General features: G+C 45.7%; 2 protein-coding genes across 23 annotated transcripts in view; one reads left to right on the top strand and one right to left on the bottom strand.

Annotated features, from left to right (window-relative positions):
* Window positions 1-465: 465 nt before the first annotated feature.
* LOC132446246 (mucin-5AC-like) lies at window positions 466-17,981 on the bottom strand. Of its 6 annotated transcripts, XM_060036430.1 has the most exons (9): window positions 17,771-17,981; window positions 14,050-15,604; window positions 12,838-14,013; window positions 12,338-12,437; window positions 12,106-12,252; window positions 9,522-9,608; window positions 6,930-7,061; window positions 1,091-1,180; window positions 466-580 (listed from the first exon to the last, which is right to left on the bottom strand). In XM_060036430.1, exons 2-9 carry the CDS (start codon window positions 15,529-15,531, stop codon window positions 564-566), a joined length of 3,231 nt encoding a protein of 1,076 aa, XP_059892413.1. In that variant the 5' UTR covers window positions 15,532-15,604; window positions 17,771-17,981; the 3' UTR covers window positions 466-563. The 6 variants fall into 6 exon arrangements, with proteins under 6 accessions (XP_059892413.1, XP_059892410.1, XP_059892412.1 ...); XM_060036427.1 differs by having other exon boundaries at window positions 12,838-15,604; XM_060036429.1 differs by having other exon boundaries at window positions 9,522-9,605; window positions 12,838-15,604.
* A 1,215-nt stretch (window positions 17,982-19,196) lies between these two features.
* mapta (microtubule-associated protein tau a) overlaps window positions 19,197-19,781 on the top strand; it is a 22,985-nt gene continuing 22,400 nt past the window's right edge. For all 17 annotated transcript variants that reach the window (XM_060036732.1, XM_060036731.1, XM_060036726.1 and 14 more), the window contains exon 1: window positions 19,197-19,338. The gene's annotated coding sequence lies outside the window, so the exon portion shown is untranslated. The remainder of the gene's footprint in view (window positions 19,339-19,781) is intronic.

Raw genomic sequence — 19,781 nt, 5'->3', positions numbered from 1 at the left:
GCAGCATACCTAAGCCATCCAGTACTTTCTGCAGTCCTCTTATCTGCTTATGGCTGCATCAACTATGTTTCCATATTTGTGTCAAGTGGAACTTTAAACTTTTTACTATCAAGTCGAACCATCGACATTCACCTGGAATCTTTTTGAACTGTATACTCTCGTTTTAATAACTGGAATCTTGTTAAATTATTTATTTATTTCTCCTCCACTATGGAGGTAATACTATTTATTCATTAGGCTTAGGCAAGGATTTTTATTTTCTGCGGGGCTGATGGTGTGTGTTGTTTATTGTATGTACTGTTGGGTATGGACACACCCTGCTGCTACTCCACATCTGAAGTTCCTAACGGAAAATAAAGTTATTTGAATTTAATCATTGAACCTTCATTAGCCTTCTCCATCGGTCCGATTTGGAAAAATGAAAGCAAGTGTACAATAAACAAATCTGGAAACATTTAAAAAAACTTGTTATCTTTATTTCCTTCACATATTATTCTTGTTATTTGTATTAATTTACATATTTTCAATGTTGTGCCGCTGTCGTCTCTGCCAACGGGTCCTGGTTATGATGCTGGGGTGACTGAGGCAGAACACAAGAAAGAGGAATTCGTTTAAAAACAGACCTGCAAACTCATCAGAGTGAAAAAGGTGACAGTGTCACGGGGACTGAGGAGGAGTCAGAACAGGAGGGACTGAAGAGGAGGAGTCAGAACAGAGGGACTGAAGAGGAGGAGTCAGAACAGAGGGACTGAAGAGGAGGAGTCAGAACAGAGGGACTGAAGAGGAGGAGTCAGAACAGAGGGACTGAAGAGGAGGAGTCAGAACAGAGGGACTGAAGAGGAGGAGTCAGAACAGAGGGACTGAAGAGGAGGAGTCAGAACAGAGGGACTGAAGAGGAGGAGTCAGAACAGAGGGACTGAAGAGGAGGAGTCAGAACAGAGGGACTGAAGAGGAGGAGTCAGAACAGAGGGACTGAAGAGGAGGAGTCAGAACAGAGGGACTGAAGAGGAGGAGTCAGAACAGAGGGACTGAAGAGGAGGAGTCAGAAAAGAGGGAATGGTAGTGACGCAGAAGCATGCCAGCAACATACCGAAGCCATCCAGTACTTTCTGCAGTCCTCTTATCACCGCACGATTCTTCTCCAGCTCCTCAATCAGCAGGGCACAGTTTGAACACCCAGCTGGAAGGATCATCAGAAAGATTAAAACACATCCGCTTATTGCTGCATCATCCACTATGGTTCCCCATTTGTGTCAAGTGGAACTTTAAACTTTTTACTTTCAAGTCGAACCATCGACATCATCGAAGCTTCATTAGCCTTCTCCATCGGTCCGATTTGGAAACATGACGTGTTCACACCAAGCAAGGCTCATTTTCAATTTGTATAACTCGCACAAGTTTTTCCACGCTTTCCTTTTCTTTTGTAGCACCTTCAAAGTTTGGGAACACACACGGTCTCCAGAAAATGAGATCAAGGCCTATGGTTTAATCAGCCTCACCTGTCCGAGTCAGACTGATTGTACTCTGGGGCTGGGTGAGGCTGTTGTGCCGGAGAAATCAGTGTGCACAGGTGAGACCAGCCATCACCACACACTCTGGGAGATATCCTACATGTCAACATGGAGCACCAGGTGGTCATGAATCACTGTCAATCCTCTTCTTCATTAAAGAGGTTTTTGTCCATCACCACCCAGTGTCTTGAGGAGTCCAGTAAAAGTCACCTCGGTGGAGTAGTGTGGACCTTGCTACAGCTTACTTCCAATCATCACAAAGCAAATGGGTGGTTTGAACATTGTGCAAAGATGTGAATAAGTCTCACGGCAAGATAAGTGCCATTAGGCATTGATAAATAACACAAGCTGGCCTTTCGGTCACCACATATTTGGCCATGATCCCAGTTATTAAGTGACCTTAACTCGAGTGTGGGTGTGAGGCGATATTCAGACGTGACTCGCCTTCTGCCTTCAGTTCCCAATTATGCAGATATAGAAAAAGACATGAGATATATACATATTGTATTTAACGTTTTATACTTATATTATACTATATACGTGACCTTTTAATTTTATTGTTCACCTGCTTTGGCAATGAGTTGAAACTGGTCATTTTAAAACAGCGCAACATTTTGAGGAGATAATCTGCGGGTTGGTGAGGGGTGTCACATGCCTCCGCCGAGTAGGCCTACACATTTTTGCGTTTTTTTTTGTTGCAGATTTCGGATGACACAAAGCAGAATCATCTCCTCTACAGATGCAATGTTTGCGATCGTCGATACCGGTAATTTGTGACACGAAAGGCACTGCCCGCTAGAGCAGTGGTTCTCAACTGGTGGGTCGCGACCCAAAAGTGGGTCGCAGACCCGTTCTTGATGGGTCGCGGACAGCTGGTCAAAAAAAGTAAATAATATTTAATGCGCATCTGATGTTTGACATGTCTTTTATTTTGAAAAAAATGATTTATTTTGAAAGGCCCGCGTCAGACACGTGCAGCCGCTTAGGCGGGGTAGCCATGGTAACTGCCATTTGATTGACGCTCACTTTAAATTTGTGTTGCGATGGCGAAGCGTAAATATGACCCGGTGTATTTAAAATGCAGATTTTCGTTCATTGAGGATAATAAGGGACAGAAACCCCAGTGTGTTATATGTAATGAAGTGCTTGCAAATGAGAGCATGAAACCATCAAAACTGAAGCGCCATTTGGATACTAAACATCCTGCATGTAAAGACAAGCCGGTGGAGTTTTTTCATAGACACCTCCAGAAGCTGAGGAGTTCACAGTGTCTGACAGCGTCTTGCTCCAAACAAGAGGAAGCTCTCCGTGCCTCTTACCACGTAGCTCACCATATTGCGAAGGCGAAGAAACCCCACACAATAGCCGAATTTTACCTGCAGCCATGGATATGGTGAGAGGTGCTGGGTCAATCACCGGCAGACAGGTTGAAAACTAGGGATCGACAGATATATCGGTCGGCCGATAATATCGGCCGATATTCGCGGTTTTTACGTGTATCGTATCGGCCGATACGCGGCTGATTTTCGCCGATTTTTATTTATTTATTTTTTTTCTACTTGTTCTACCTCACCTGTTTTTAATATTTGTTAAATATTGTTCATCTACTTGTTCTTACTTGTTCTACTTCACCTGTTTTTACTATTTGTTAAATATTGTTTTTTATATTGAAGTTCAATAAATGTTCCTTTAAAAAAATAAAAAAAATAAAAAAATCGGCTCAAGAAAATCGGTATCGGCGTATCGGCAGGGCCGGATTAACCAATGGGTTTTATGGGCACGTGCCCAGGGCCCCGCCCAGCCAGAGGGCCCAAGACTCGTCCGAATTTCTTATTTTTTTTTCCGGGTGGGCGCCTTTAAGTTGCGAATTAGTCAATATCAGCGCACGCCGGTTGCCTTGGTTTCAATTAGAAACGTTTACCAAGTATCCCCTGTTTGAGTGTAGCGGAATGTACTGTACAGGCTGTGACAGGCCAAGAGCAATATCAGGTTGCAACATTCAATGTCATAATTGACAAACTGGTTAGCTGCCTGGGGCACAGAATGGACGCATATCGGGATGTTTTGGACAAATTTAAGGTGCTCTTTATGGAAACTGACAATTTGACCAGTATCCGTGAACAGGCAGAAGTGCTCTGCATGTAGTACCCATCTGATTTAGATGTCGACTTGGCCAATGAAATAATCCAGTTCAGAAGCTTCATACAAAACGAACAGGATAAGTCTCCTCAAAAGCTTTTGAAGATGATCTTAAAACATGGTCTGCAATCAACTTTCCCAAGCGTTTTTATAGCTCTCCGTATTTTTTTGACCCTGCCTGTGACAAATTGTGAAGGGGAACGATCATTTTCACATCTGGCCAGAATTAAAAATGAGCTTAGAACGACACAGACGCAACAGCGCCTCAGCGCGCTGTCACTCATGGCCATCGAGACGGAGCTACTCAGGAGCCTGGAATTCGATGAAGTTATCACTGACTTTGCTAATAGGAGAGCCCGTAAGAAGTTTTTCTAACAGGTGCGTCTGGGAGGGAGACATAAACATATATATATTATTTCTCATGTTACATATTTGTATTCAGACTTACTTCTGTTTACTAACTTCTACGTGTAATGTATTGCCATTCATTATATAGACATACCCTGGCGGAGAGGAGTACTAGTTTAAGGATCAAGATGAAAGAGAGGACAGAAGTGGGGAAATCAGAAAGACAGACAACCAGACCGTGATAGGGGATCCTGAGTGAAGAAAGGAGACAAAGGGATGATGCCAGTCACATTAAAAAACTCTATGTTCATATGTTCATTCAGCAATTCATAAGTTGATAGGGCTAGGCTAGTATAAATCCAACATCCAACATTTGTGCCCAGGGTCCTGTGACTGCTTAATCCGGGCCTGCGTATCGGCTAAGGCTGAGGAAAAAATATCGGTATCGTATCGGCCCTAAAAAAATCGGTATCGGTCGATCCCTATTGAAAACCATACCGCTGTCCAATGATACTGTAGCTCGACGTATTCAGGACATGTCTTGTAATATTAAAGAACAGACCACAGCCCGCGTCCAAGCAAGCCCCTACTATGCCCTGCAGATGGACGAATCCACCGATATAGCTAACCATGCTATTTTGTTGGTTTATGTGAGACACGTATGGGATGGTGATGTGCAGGAACAGTTTCTCTGCAGCAGAGATCTCCCTACCACTACAAAGGCAGAGGACATTTTCAACACTGTGGATTTGGATTTGAGCTCAGTGGGCCTGAGCTGGGAATACTGCGTGGGAATCACAACTGATGGCGCTGCTGCCATGACCGGGAAACATTCCGGTGTGGTGAAGCAAATTCTGGAGAGAGCACCTGATGCGACGTGGAACCACTGTTTTTTGCACCGTGAAGCGCTGGCGGCCAAGGATATGGTGCCGGTGCTCGACGAGGCCATGAAAGATGTAATCAAAGTGGTGAAACACATAAAACGTAGTGCAAAAAACAGCCGCTGCTTCTCAAAGCTGTGTAAAGATTTGGGCTCCGAGCACATGCAAGTGTTGTATCACTCAGAAGTCCGCTGGCTATCGCGGGGTAAGGTGTTGTCACGTTTTTATGAACTTAAAACAGAAATCGCCACCTTCCTCTCAGAGAATAACTCCCCATATGCTGAACTGTTTGACAACGAAATCTGGCTGGCACCAGTTGCATATCTTGCTGATGTGTTTGAGCACCTCAACGCATTAAACGTGTCTATGCAAAGAAGAAGACACAATATTTTAACAGTCCGACAAAATCGCTGCGTTCAAGAAAAAAATAAAAAAACACACTGGGTAAATCATTTATCCAAAGACAGACTGAACATGTTTCCCAATGCTTGCCATGAAGTACAGCAGCTGGACACCGCCGACACAAGTGACTTAAAAAAAAACCCTCAGTGCGCATCTTACTAAACTTCAAGCTCGGTTTGACCACTACTTCCCTGAGAAATACAGAGATAATGATGCTTGGATACGCGACCCCTTCCGCATCGACATGGAAAGCATCACGTTGCCGAGCAACGAAGAGCATCAGCTGGTGGAGCTGTCATGTGACCAGACGATGAAAAAGAGATTTGGCGAGGTAGCCCTTTCCCACTTCTTGTGCAGCGATGGGATGAGTGAGTATCCATCCCTCGCGACTCTTGCAGTCAAAACGCCCCTACCATTCAGCACAACCTATCTGTGTGAAAGTGGCTTTTCCACCTTGTTGCAGCTCAAGTCAAAGCAGAGAAACAGACTGGACACTGAGCATGATCTGAGGGTAGCTCTGTCTACTGTCCTCCCAGACTTTGAAACTCTCATTAAGAACAAACCACATGCCCAGCTGTCTCACTGACTTCCCCAAATGACAGGTTAGGTGAACATATCTGTTTTGTAGATCTTTAATTGTTTTTGTTATTTATTTTATTATACTTTTTGTCCATGCAGTGGTCCTCCCAAGTTCCTTATTATTTCTGAATAGGCCTACATAGAAGTGAAATATATAATTCAGTGACCATAATTACTTTGTACACTTTTGATTATTTCATTCACTTGTCATGGTACTCCTCAGTTTCTTATTAATGTGGCCTGAATGCAGTGAAATGACCTTGTTTTATTTTGTGGGTCTTTATTTTGTGCAATTTGATATTCACTTTTGTCTGCATGCTGTTGCATGGTCCTCCTCAGGTTCTTCTGAATGGGCTTTGAATGCAGAGATAGAAGTCAAATATCTCATTTTGTTGGTCTCCATTTTGTTACTTCATGTTTGATACTTATTTCATTCACTTCTGTACGTAGATGTCATGGTTCTCTGGTGCTGGGTTAAAAAAAAGAGTATACATGTTAAAGACTTGAGTTTTCAAAGCCTTTAAAAAAATACATTTGCTTGGTTTGAAGGACTATAAAAGTGGGTCGCGACTTAATGACCATGGGAAAATTTCGGTCCCAGAGTGAGACCAGTTGAGAACCCCTGCACTAGAGGATGTATTGCGTAACATCCATAACAACACTGAAACTGGACAGAGGTATGAAGGGTTGTCCCGGAGACAACGTTTGGTACGGACGGACGAATTTCGTCCGGAACCGGGAGGTATGAATCGGCCTTTAGGGGGCATCTTGCTATGACACCTACAGGCCGATTGCGGACATCTGGGGTGGAAACCGAACCCCCTAGCCAGTAGACCAGACTATAAAGTAAGAGGCCCTTCATTGATGCTTGACAGGGACTCAGGGACTGAGGGGTAAATGAGGGCGAACAGCCCCACCCTGTGGGCGTGGCCAATGGGACTGAGGGGTAAATGAGGGCGAACAGCCCCACCCTGTGGGCGTGGTCAATGGGACTGAGGGGTAAATGAGGGCGAACAGCGTCGGACAAGCAGAGCAACGTGTGGGCGTGTCCAATGTCAGGTGGTCTCACCCAGTGCTGGGGTCCTGCAGGTTCTTGGGGGAGGAGCCCTCAGGCCACAGGCCCCCCTGGTGGGCTCCAGAGACAGAACGGAGGCCTCCATGGTGGTAGAAGGTCCTGGAACATCTGTGGGGGTACATACTGAAACAACAGTATGCATCAGGACCATCTCTACACATCATGGGGGTTAAATGGTAACTAATAAGGCAGTTCCCAACACATGAACCAACAGTAGTGTCTGAAACCTTTGGGACCCCAGCTTGTTCGATTTGGTGCATCTGCTTCAACTGATATTATATTGAGAATTCTGTAGCGTTCGCTAACCGAGCCATATTTAGCCTGTGTGGGGCCACATGAAGCCACAGTTAATACATCAGAAAAGAGCAGAGTTCATGAAGAGACCGAATCAGGACTGCCTTAACGATTTAGTTGAGTGGCAGACATTATATACAGGGCAGAAAGCAGAGCACAACCACAACCGGTACAGACATTGTTTGTTTTTAGGTCAGTGGACAAGGAACTTAGAAGAGCCTTTCATTGTGAGCAACAGTATGCACAGATGACCTGGAAGCAGATATGTATGTTCTTCTCACCACCACTGAAGTACACAAGTAAATACTGTCAGATTATTATTTTAACCATATAATTGTGTGAGGAATGTAACTTGTGCAGTACCATGAGAAATAAAGAAACGAGAGTCACACAGTTACGCTCAGCTGTGGAGATGGAAACCTCATACAGCCTGCTAGTCCAACAGCCTGCATCAAGTTGTAATTTCTTTAGTTGAATTTCTGTGTATGGCTCTGGTTTCTCCTTCTTCCATGGGACTATGTATGGGTTAATAACTGTAGACCATTGAAGACCGTTGCCCAGTCTCTTTTCAGTCTGCTTTGTTTTTTTGCATCATGGAACATGTAGTTTTAAAAATGACAAATAAATATAGTTGCAAGCAACCATGACGGGGTACTACAGTATGACAGTATGGTTGTGGCCTAATGAATACATGTTAGTAAACATTATTTGATGTCATGACATGTCTCACAGAATGGTTGCTTGAGGTTGGACCTCAAACAGGTCCACAAGAACCAACAACCCCACAGTCATGAGGCAAACGCATACCACTACACTACATGGACATGTAGACTTTGTAGAGCAGATTAGACTATATTTTGAGAAATAGAAGTCTTCAGAACGCGGAGGTATGGTGAGCTTGGTCGGTATGGTAATATGGCATTGGTATGCCTTAAAAAAACTGGTTTACCGGAAGTAAACATATCAAAACAAACAACCATGTTTCTAAAGCATACTGTGTCAAATCCCATTGTCAAAACTGACATTTATTGAATTAAATGTGTACTGCTTTAAGGCCCAGCCTGCGTTGGAGAGAGTAAGCGGTTCAGAAAGTCAACTTAAAACAAATGCATCTAATTATTTCATTTTTTTCCCAGATATAGACTTGAAATTTGGCAAAGGTATACTATGGAATCAACTCTTAGTAGCCATATTTGACAGCCGAGCCTACGTGTTTTTGACGCAATGTTACACCACTTTAAATCCATCGATTTCACTTAAAAATGTATATCTCTGCCGCCTTTGGCCTTATTACTATGAATTCATCACCATAGTCCCACAGTCTCACAGTCACTCCCACAGAGTTTGCGGCTTTTACCACATCCGGCCCCAAATCTGTTTGAGAGTTGGCCTTTGGTCAAGTTGTGGTCAATGCGCAATATCCAAATGGTCTGACCATATGGGTTGTGATTGAAAGTTGTTCTTCATGACGAATGGTGCATGTATACTGAGTTTCATGCATATTGTACCTTGCTAGTGGTAATGGCAGCCTTTTCAAAGGCTGAACTTCCAGGCCTTGTTATAGCACCACCTATGTGTTGCCCATCTTTTGATTCCCTTACACATTTTACAAGTTCTACAAGCCTGCCAATTTTTATAACTTTCGATCCGAAAAAGTCAGGAAAATAATAATATTCCTACATAGGTTCCTACGTTTTTTCGTAGGACCCCTAATGAATGATATGTCCAAGGAAACGTCACGTCAACCTAAGTGATGAGTAGTAGCTGAAACTAAGTGATGAGTAGTAGCTGAAACTAAGTGGTTTGTAGTAGCTCAAAGTGATGAGAAGTAGCTGAAACTAAGTAATGAGTAGTAGTTCAAACTAAGTGATTAGTAGCTCAAACTAAGTGATGAGTAGTAGCTCAAACTAAGTGATGAGTAGCAGCTCAAACTAAGTGATGAGTAGTAGCTCAAACTAAGTGATGAGTAGCAGCTCAAACTACGTGATGAGTAGCAGCTCAAACTAAGTGATGAGTAGCAGCTCAAACTAAGTGATGAGTAGTAGCTCAAACTAAGTGATGAGTAGTAGCTCAAACTAAGTGATGAGTAGTAGTTCAAACTAAGGGATGAGTAGTAGTTCAAACTAAGGGATGAGTACTAGCTCACACTAAGTAATGAGTAGTAGCTCAAACTAAGTGATGAGTAGCAGCTCAAACATAGTGATGAGTAGCAGCTCAAACATAGCGCTGATTGGCTAGGGGACCACTGGGTGAAGGGCAGGTCAGCTCTAAACTCCCCCAACCCACCTGTCCTCCTCCTCCTCTTGGCCAGCCCCAGAGCTTCACTCCCGGGCTGCAAGCTCCTCTTGGCCTGGCTCAGCGACTCACGGCGACTGTCTGCTGGAGAAACACAACATCTACACTTCACCATCTCCATGACAACGTCATGTCAAAGCTGTAGGAGAACACCGGGAGGAGGCCAAACCAGCCGCGGGGGGCACCAGACCACATCATTATGGAGAACTAGTCAGAACAAATGTGCCTTAAAGGTGCCATGACATGCTATTTTATGGATGCTTTAATATAGGTATTAGTGGGCCACTAACACGGTATTCAAAGACGTTCCCGAAATTCAGCCGTGGTGCAGAGTTACAGCCACACCGAGCCAGTTGCACATTGAGCTTCCCCCAAATGCACTGTTTTGGCGTCTGTAGCTTTAATGCAAACGAGGAGCGAGGCGGGTCAAGGATGAGGGTGGGGGTATGGCCTAGGGCTGCAGCTATCGAATATTTTAGTAATCGATTATTCTACCGATTATTCCATCGATTAATCGAGTAATCGGATAAAACATACATTGCTTAATTGAAAAGTATTTATAAATAAACGAGAAAATAACACATGTCAATTAATAATGAACAACCAATTTAGTAGCAAAGTATATTTTCTACCAAAAGTACCAATTTAGTTACTTTCCCATTGTTTATTAGTCTGTACTTGTACCATTCTGCTGAGATGCTGCAGCATGGAAGTCGTGCTGCTGTGGTACGCCAGCTCGGTCTTGCAGTGGACACACACCACGGTCTTCTCATTAATGTTCAACATGAAATTATCCCAAACCTTGGACATTCGCTGTTCTTTCTCCTGCCCGTTTGGCTCTCCTCACTATTTTCGCTCATGTCTTCCATTTTAGCAAGTGCTAATGTTAGCCCCTAAACAAGTCAAAACATGCCGCGTCTGTCCGTTCTGTGGGTGGCGTATGCGCCGGTTGTGTCACACTAAAAATGGTCCGTGCGGAAAACTGTGACCTCAGCTGTAAAATTAAATAAACGATGACTCGAGTCAACAAAAATTCATCGATCCTTTTTTGTAATCGAATTATTCGAATCAATCGATGAATCGTTTCAGCTCTAGTATGGCCCTGAGCAGCTTGCAGCCACGGTACCATGCGCTCCGTTTACAGTGGATGTATCGCAATGGCGAGGCGCACACAGCCTTTATCCGTGTTCTGTAAATATTCTAGAACACACGGGAGTCCTGGAGCTCTATATCTAAATAATATCATATACATAGATATCTATATCATATAATATACATTATCACGGCCAAAAGCTGCGGGAGCCGATATTATGAATCTCAAACGACCGCGTTGGGTTCTCCGACGTTCCTGGCTCTTCCACGTCCACATGAATCTGAAGTAGACTGAACCACGACATGGAGGAGAAAGGGATTGTTGCCGGGCAGCGCTCAGACACCTCCGCCTCCTGCAGCGCCGAGGCGGTGGTCCCTCGGCAGCGGGAAGCGGTGCTCAAGCAGGAGACATTCGCCGCCAACAATCCCTTTCTCCTTCATGTCGTGGTTCATGTTCTTGAGGGAGTCAAAGCCAAAGTTCCTTTCCCCCAATTCATTCTCAACCATGGCTGAGATAACCACCAATACGAGTGTCGTTGTAGAAATACCAGAAATGAGAGTCCGACGTGTTATGCGCCATAACACCAAAAGCAGAACCGTTATCCAAATAACAAGGAAGTGCGTTACAGACCTGGAGCTCTATATCTAAATAATATCATGTAATACATAGATATCTATATCATATAATACATATTATCACGGCCAAAAGCTGTGTGGGCCTCCAGACGATATTATGAATCACAAACGGTGGTTCGCGGCAGTGGTGCCTCGCGGCAACCGGCGGCATGTCGCAGTTCATGTACTTCAGGGAGTCAAAGCCAAAATTCCTTTGCGCCAATTCCTTCTCAACCATGGCTGAGATAACCCCAACTACAGTCTTGTTGTGGAAATACAAGAGACGTCAAAGAACCGACGTGTTATGCGCCATAACACCAACAACACACACATGTGGCGCTCGCATGGTCGTGTCTCATTGGCGTGGCCAATTCTCTGGGCGGGCCAGGCAGAGTAAGGGGAGGAGCTTAGATCCTTTATGACGACATATGGGGCCACATTCCAAATCAGCGCGCTTCAGCCTCCGTTTTTTCCAAAGGCGAGCAGAACACCTAGTGCTCGTTTTACACCGAACGCAAGTTTTAGCCACTGGGGGACCATAGGCAGGCTAGGGGAACTCATATTTATGTTAGAAAACCTCATAAAGTGAGATTTTCATGCCATGGCACCTTTAATGCATAATTGACGATATGGATCCTCTGAGAAAGGATTGATTTGCATGGGATAATCGGTCCTCAAACTGGGGCTCCCCAATAATTATAAAATAATTATTGGTAGCATTGGGTTGTTAAAAACAATACCACAAGCATACATTTTTCGATTTTGATTTGATTCAAATGCTATCCACTGTCAGAGATGAATGGGTGCTAGGATTAGGCTTGGGTGGCCAATCCGATGTGTGAACGAGAAAGCTAAAGGTCACAGAGCAGGGTACCTGAGGATGGACCAGGCTTATCATTGGACGAGGCTGCTGTGGCAAGTCGTGCAGTAGGCGGTCTGAGACCTGGTAGAGTCCTCTGATTGGTCGCTGGGATGCCCGTTGCAGCCGGTTTATGGAGGACTCTCCTTGGCGGTTTGAGGCCTGTGGGAAGGGTAGTTAGCAACATAACATCAGCACGTATGTATAGACCGAGAGAGACACTAACTCACTCAATCACCTCACTCACCTGGTGGTGCAGGGCAGAGGCTGGTGGTGTTCGATATACCAGTGGTGCTGGGTATACTGGTTGTGCTGGTGGTGTCTGGTATGCTGTTCTTTGGTTTGCTCTGGGCAACAAATTATATTTACACAAGCACTTTTATTCAAAGAAACTTATCTAAAGCACAAGATCTGAATTTGAGGGCAAGAATAGAGGGTATGAATGTGAATTTAAGCTTAATCTTCACACTGGTTTCATTAAAAAAAGAAAAATAATACGGGAATAACAAAGATATTTTTTAATAGTGTTTAGCGTTTGTAGTCATTACATGAAACTTTGAGAAATTTTGAATTTATTTGGTTTAATTTAATTGTCTTAGCAGGGGGACTGCAATTTTAGCCAAAGGCAAGCTTGTCCACTATTGCCTAGGCGCTTATGGCCCCATTGTGTGCAGGAGCACGGCATTGGATTAGGTAGTGAATGTATGTCACTGCAGTGAATCCAGAAGGTCGAGGAAAGGAGCCTACCTGTTTAGGGGGCGGAGCCATGGCTGACACTCTCCTCCCTGTAGGGGCGAGGCTGAGGCGCCGCCCCGTGCCACCAGGGGCGCAATTGTACCGGAGACTGCGGGGTATGGCTCGGGCAGGACCCAGGTTTGGCAGGAGCGAGCGAACATCCGGGGCGGCCACATGGTCCGCACTGGCGGCCACATGGTCCGCACTGGCGGCCACATGGTCCGCACTGGCGGCCACATGGTCCGCACTGGCGGCCACATGGTCCGCACTGGCGGCAGGGCTGCTTGTCTGTGGGAGGGGCTTAGATGGACCGTCAGAGTACCGCCTCTTCTGCACCTGTGAGGTCTGGCTCGTGGGCACATAGACTTTCCATTCTGACATGGGCGTGGAGGTGATCAAACATCCAGCTGTCTGATTGGCTTGACAGTTCAGGGCACTTGCCTTGGGAGGAGAAGCTCTCTCGAATGTGTCGTCAAAGTTGAGGTCGGCACTGCATTTATAAACGGGTGTGCATGCCAGCGTTTGGTGTCTCAGTGAATTCTCGTCACTCTTTGTGGCGCTGGTTGCTGGGGACAGAGGTCTGGAGGCGTCCTGTGGGGAGACGGTCATGGTGCTGCTCGCCCCGTCGGCCGTTGCCCCGCTGGACCCATGGGTCGTGTTGACCTCGGACCGCAGGTCCAGCGCCACAACCAGATTATTATTGGACCCATTGTGAGGGGCAGTTGATAACGCTCTGGGTTGGCCTTCAAAGTGACTTCCGCTCAGGTTGTCTTGGTGGACGCTCTGGTTGTCTTGACTACCACTCTGGTTGTCTTGGCCGCCGCTCTGGTTGTCTTGGCCGATGCTCTGGTTGTCTTGGCCGATGCTCTGGTTGTCTTGGCCGATGCTCTGGTTGTCTTGGCTACATCCTTGGGCACCTAGGGTTGGAGAAGAGATGCTCTTAAAGGTGTCCTCGAGTTTGACACCTGAGCAGGGATTGCCCAGTGAGACCACTGCACTGGGTCTAATGGAAACGAGTTCCGACAGCTGCTTGTTGAGCGGCAAACTTAGGTGGCACTTGACCCCTGAGGAGTTCCCAGAGCACGGGGCGGACCCCTGCTCAGACCGTGGGCTGTCATTGCTTGCCACCTCCACCGCATTCTCGCTGAGCACCTGGGTGGTGTTGAGGACCTGGGTGGTGTTGAGGACCTGGGTGGTGTTGAGCACCTGGGTGGTGTTGAGGACCTGGGTGGTGTTGAGGACCTGGGTGGTGTTGAGGACCTGGGTGGTGTTGAGCTCGGGCTGCCTCGGGTGGTCCAATGCTAGGACCAGAGTTGTCCTGTCAGGGAATTGGGAAGCAGAAGCGGAGCACAGCGATGGAGAACCCAGAGCCATTTCCCCATGGGGAAGGATGGATTCACAGGTTACATCAGATTCGGGAAAGGAGGATGTTTCCAGTGACCTCTGGACAACCTCAGCTTCCAGAGCCACTTCCCCATGGGGAAGGATGGATTCGCGGGTGACATCAGATTCGGGGAAGGAGGCTGTTTCCAGTGAGCTCTGGACAGCCTCAGCTCCCAGAACCACTACCCCATGGGGAAGGATGGATTCGCGGGTGACATCGGATTCGGGACAGGAAGAGCTTTCCACTGAGTTCTGGACAACCTCAGCTTTCGTCATCTCCAGTGTGTGGAGACTGCTGTGGTCCATTAAGCGACTGTCTCCGAGACTCTGCTGCCCTGTGGAGGCTAGGAGGCGAGGAGTGAGAACTAAACTCTTATCCGTGACCAGACTCAACATGGAGCCTGGGCTGGGCTCCTCCTCCACTTTAGGCGTCACAGCAAGGTGCCGTTCAGGAACCGGGGGCACGAAGGAGGGAGCGGCCCCATTGGTGGAGAGGTTAGAACACTCCATGGTGGAGTCCATCAAGCTGACCTCTGGGAGGGTCTCGTCCTGCAGCCAGAAGCAAGGCCACCCGGCCGGAGCCAAGCTGTCCGGTCCGGCGGGAAGCCGACCCAGGCTCTCCCTCCGTTTGTGATACTCTGTGGTGAACAACTCCTGGTTAAGGTGCGGCATGTTGTGAATAGCCGTCAGCCCATGCCTGACCGGGCCGGGTGTCAGGCCCTTCCTGGAGTTGTTGCCCGGCAGGTTAAAGCTTTTGAAACCGGGCGTGAGGCCGGATTCCATCTCTCTGGAGTATCTGGGCGTGGACGAGTGGGAAGCAGCAGCAGGACTCCTCGTTTTGGCGAGAGACAGGTGGGAGGTCTCCGCCGTGGTGTCCAGCATGCTGAGCTCAGGGAGCATCTCGTCCCCTATGTCTGGCGACCCGAGAGGACTCTGGCCGAGGTTCGCCATGGTGTTGTGCCATTTGTCCATCTCTCTGGAGTATCTGGGCGTGGACGAGTGGGAATCAGCAGCAGGACTCCTCGTTTTGGCGAGAGACAGGTGGGAGGTCTCCGCCGTGGTGTCCAGCATGCTGAGCTCAGGGAGCATCTCGTCCCCTATGTCTGCCGAACTGAGAGGACTCTGGCCAAGGTTCTTCATGGTGTTGTGCCATTTGTCCACGACTTCTCTGTAAAGCGGGACTACACGCTCATCAGGAACGTTCTGATTGGGCTCCCTCGGCAGCCTGGGGGCGGAGTCGGCAGGAGGAGGGATGTTCTCGCGGTCCTCGTTCTCCGTTGGGTCGTAGCTAGGCGCTCCAAGTGTAGCCGTCAGATTGGCCATGTTAGAGGGCTTTCATACAAACGGACGTTATTTTTTCTCTTCTTTTCAAATCCTTGTCTTCAATGCGTTATTGCTGCATGTAAAATACATTTGAATTAAGTTCAGAGAAAAAAGCCTGGATAGGAGGCTTTAGTTTTAGTTTCCTTCGTTAGGTTTACTCTCATACCTTAACACATTATTGGTTTAATGAATCAACTAAATGAATGTCATGAACATGGCAAGGAACATACTACTGTGTGACATAGTGTGTTAATCCATTTACTTACTAAAGGACAGATTAGCCAAGTTTAAGGCAGAAGGCTACGCAAAACATTGCCAAGCAGTTTTTTTGTGGATTACAAGTTTTAAATGATTGTTTCACCCAGGACAGAACATAATACTAAACATCCCAACCATCCCCTTAAAGGGGTAGCTCGGAAGTTTGGACATAGGGCCTGATTCCCAAGCAAGCCTTGGTGTTCTTTATCGAGTCAGTTTAACACATTTCATTCAGTCCTTCTAGTTGCAGAGTTTGCTCGTGCTAGGCTAGCGCACGGCAACAGGCAATACTAGACTGCTAATAAAACAGCCTTACCCACTCCACACCCGAGGCAAATCAACTATAACGCCAGACGGTCGATGTATATGTCTGTGTTGATAGAATAATGTTAGAAATAAAACCAACCTTGTATTGGATTGCATTTTGAGGGACTGTGTCTAAGCAGCAGTGTTATATTCGTAGTAGGCTATGGCAGCAGCAGACTGATACCTAGGTTAAATTCAGCTGCTGCTGAGAAAGTAGTCCCTCAAAATGCGATGATTCATGCGATGCAAGGTTAGTTTAATTTCTAAAATTATTCTATCAACACAGACATTTACATCTATAGTCTGGCGTTATAATTGATTTACCTCGGGTGTACTGTGGACGGAGTAGGTAAGACTGTTTAATTAGCAGGCTGGTATTGCCTGTTGCCGTGCACTAACCTTACCTAGCACGAGCGAGCTCTGCAACTAGAAGGACTGAATGAAATGTGTTAAAAACGCATCATGCCCTAAATTCCGAACTACCCCTTTAACCGTTTTGCAAACACACACTTCATCTTTTCAAAACATTTACTATATTTATAGCATTTGTATTGTACATCCTATTCTATGTTTTCATTTTTCTACGTTGTATTTCTATAGCATTACATAAAAAAATATTGATTGTACTTGAATGCTTACTTGGCCGTACAACTTTGTGAATCGTATTTCTGGTATGTTACATTCTGCAAACACAAACACGTGGTTCACATTCTTCCTCACTGATTCCAGTTAGGTCAGGCTCAGTATGTAAACCAGTTAGGTCAGGCTCAGTCTGTGAACCAGCTAGTAGTTCAGTTTGGTCAGGCTCAGTATATGAACCAGTTAGTTCAGTTAGGTCAGGTCAGTCTGAACCAGTTAGGATCGTATGATCATGTTGTGAACCAGTGAGTAGTTTAGTTAGGTCAGTTTGTGAATTTGTGTGAACCAGATAGTAGTTCAGTTAGGTTAGTTACTAGGTCAGGTTATTTTTGTGAACCAGTTAGTAGTTCAGTAAGGTCCGGTTACTCTGAACCCGTTAGTTCAGGTCAGTCTGAACCATTTAGGATCGGTTGGTCATGTTGTGAACCAGTTAGGATCGTTTGGTCATGTTGTGAACCAGTTAGTAGTTCAGTTAGGTCAGTGTGTGAATTTGTAGTTCAATTAGGTTAGTTAGGTCAGGTTATTTTCTGAACCAGTTAGTAGTTCAGTAAGGTCAGGTTAGTCTGAACCCGTTAGTTCAGGTCAGTCTGAACCAGTTAGGATCGGTTGGTCATGTTGTGAACCAGTTAGGATCGTTTGGTCATGTTGTGAACCAGTTAGTAGTTCAGTTATGTCAGTTTGTGAAATTATCGTTCAGTTAGGTTAGTTAGGTCAAGTTATTTTCTGAACCAGTTAGTAGTTCAGCTAGGTCAGGTTAGTCTGTGAACCAGTTAGTAGTTCAGTATGGTCAGGTTAGTCACTCTGAACCCGTTAGTTCAGCTAGGTCAGGTTAGTCTATGAACGTCAGTACTGGAGAGTCATGTCGGTACGTAATGCTGCTGATTCTGACGGTATGAGTGTGTTTTGTTAAAGGATCAGGGCTTAGTTTTAAAGTTATAAATCCTGTAGAATATAAAGACGTTGTTATTGATTGATGCCGGGACACGTTTTGACAGTAATGTCTGTTAACGTGAATGAGTCTGAATCACTAACTTACCGTTGAAGAAAGCAGACCTTCTAGTTCCGTAAAGGTGGTCGAGTTTATCGTTGTGTCTTCCAGCCGAGATTAAGTCACATTATTCGAACAAACGGTGATTAGCGATCTAACACACAAAATTTTTGATGTCGAAAAGTCAAACGAGGAAACTCGGTAAAATTTGAAAGGACTAGCTACATGAGCTTGCTCCTGATTCGTCAGAGTTTACCCAATAAGCGTCCAGACTCCAGCCAGAGAGATGACGTCATGTGAGACGTGCCTCTGTGCTTTACCGCCACATAGTGGTTTACTCAGAGAATGCTTTAATATGTCTTTACCGCCACAGCGGCGCGCTCCTATAACTATGGGACAGGAGATATTGGAATGGTTATAATATCCAACATTTTACTTTTTATACATTGAGTATTTAATATTCTAATATCTGATGTGTGTATATATTTTGTATTTAACGTTTTATCCTTTGACTTATTTATTGTTCACCTGCTTTGGCAATGTAAATGTTTGTTCCTTATGCGAATAAAGCTTTTTTTTATTGAATTGAATTGACTGGTTTAATGTCTTTCTGAAATATTTAGGCAGGGCCATTTTATTGTTATTGCACCTTCAAACCTTTTAGGGTGCAGGAATCACATTGAAAGGACAACAAATAAAAGACAACAATTTGAAATAAAATTTCGAATCAAATAATCGTATTCAGCAACAGTTATTTGAATGGTAAGCTTTCCCAGACATTGCATTTGTTGGGTTATTAAAATAAAAAGATAAAATTGAATATAGACATGCAATTTAAATATAAAATCGAATGGAAAATACACTGTGACAAATTGGGGGGGGGGGGCACAGACAATGATGCTCTGTTGACCCTCCCTGTCTCACCTTCGCTCCCCCCCACCATCTCTCTCACGTCTTCTGTCTCTAGAGCCCTCATACTCCCTCTCTCTCTCACACACACACACACACACACACACACACACACACACACACACACACACACACACACACACACACACACACACACACACACACACACACACACACACACACACACACCATCTCTCCCACATTTTTTTAAATGCACTGATATTCATACACACAGTACAAACCAAATGCTTTATAACATCATAGTAATAATAATTAGGAGGGGAGCTCATAATACAACAATGCATTGCTCACAATTATGGCTTAGTAATTATTTCTGCGAGTGTTTGTGCGTGCGTGCATTCGCCCGAGCGTGTGTGTGTGTGTGAGCGCGAGAGAGAGAGAGAGAGAGAGAGAGAGAGAGAGAGAGAGAGAGAGAGAGAGAGAGAGAGAGAGAGAGAGAGAGAGAGAGAGAGAGAAGAATTTATCTTTCCGTGATTTCTTATGATTTCTCGTTTTTTATCAATAATTATTGTATTTGAATTCCCCCCTACGCACAGACGACATCCCACAGGTTGCATTGCATCGCTTTCTCGATCCGCAGCGCCACCAGCCCGCCCTGTGGCCGCCAGGTGAACTGCGAGGACGAGGCGCGCGCTGTTCGGTGAGCGTCCGTCGCTGAAGAGACAACAAGCTCCGTCTGCAAGCAGGTGAGGAGAAACACATATTTCACACGATCCACTCCATCTTTACCCCATTATTTGACACACAAATGGTTTGGATTCCGCGACGGGCGCACGTTTCGGATGGTGCAATGTCGCCGCGATGTGGTAAATCGGGGCGTCTTGTCGTTTATGTTATATATTACACGCGGCGGCGGGGGAGAGAGGGTGGGCCTCTGCCGCTCCGGGGGAGGGATAGTGTGCGGTGTTCACGGCTTCATCCTCCTCACGTTAAAAAAATACATGATTTATAATCCTCCTCTGAATTAACCTACTGCCATCGATGCAGAATATTGGACATCGTCGGTGGGAAGGCGTGTGGTTTTATTGATGTGTGTGTGAGTGCGCGCGCGCGTGTGTGTATACGTGTGTGTGTGTGTGTGTGTGTGTGTGTGTGTGTGTGTGTGTGTGTGTGTGTGTGTGTGTGTGTG

This window comes from Gadus macrocephalus, chromosome 18 (genome assembly GCF_031168955.1).
Source record: "Gadus macrocephalus chromosome 18, ASM3116895v1".
NCBI lineage: Eukaryota > Metazoa > Chordata > Actinopteri > Gadiformes > Gadidae > Gadus > Gadus macrocephalus.
Note: the sequence above shows the minus strand (reverse complement) of the source record. Positions and strands in the feature narration are given on the sequence as shown.

Coding starts and splice junctions, on each gene's coding strand:
- LOC132446246 (XM_060036427.1), bottom strand. CDS start 15,531: ATGGCCAATCTGACGGCTACACTTGGAGCGCCTAGCTACGACCCAACG. Junction 12,438..12,837: donor TGGCTCCGCCCCCTAAACAG/GTAGGCTCCTTT, acceptor TTTGTTGCCCAG/AGCAAACCAAAGAACAGCAT. Junction 7,062..9,521: donor GCTGGCCAAGAGGAGGAGGA/GGACAGGTGGGT, acceptor ATACTGTTGTTT/CAGTATGTACCCCCACAGAT.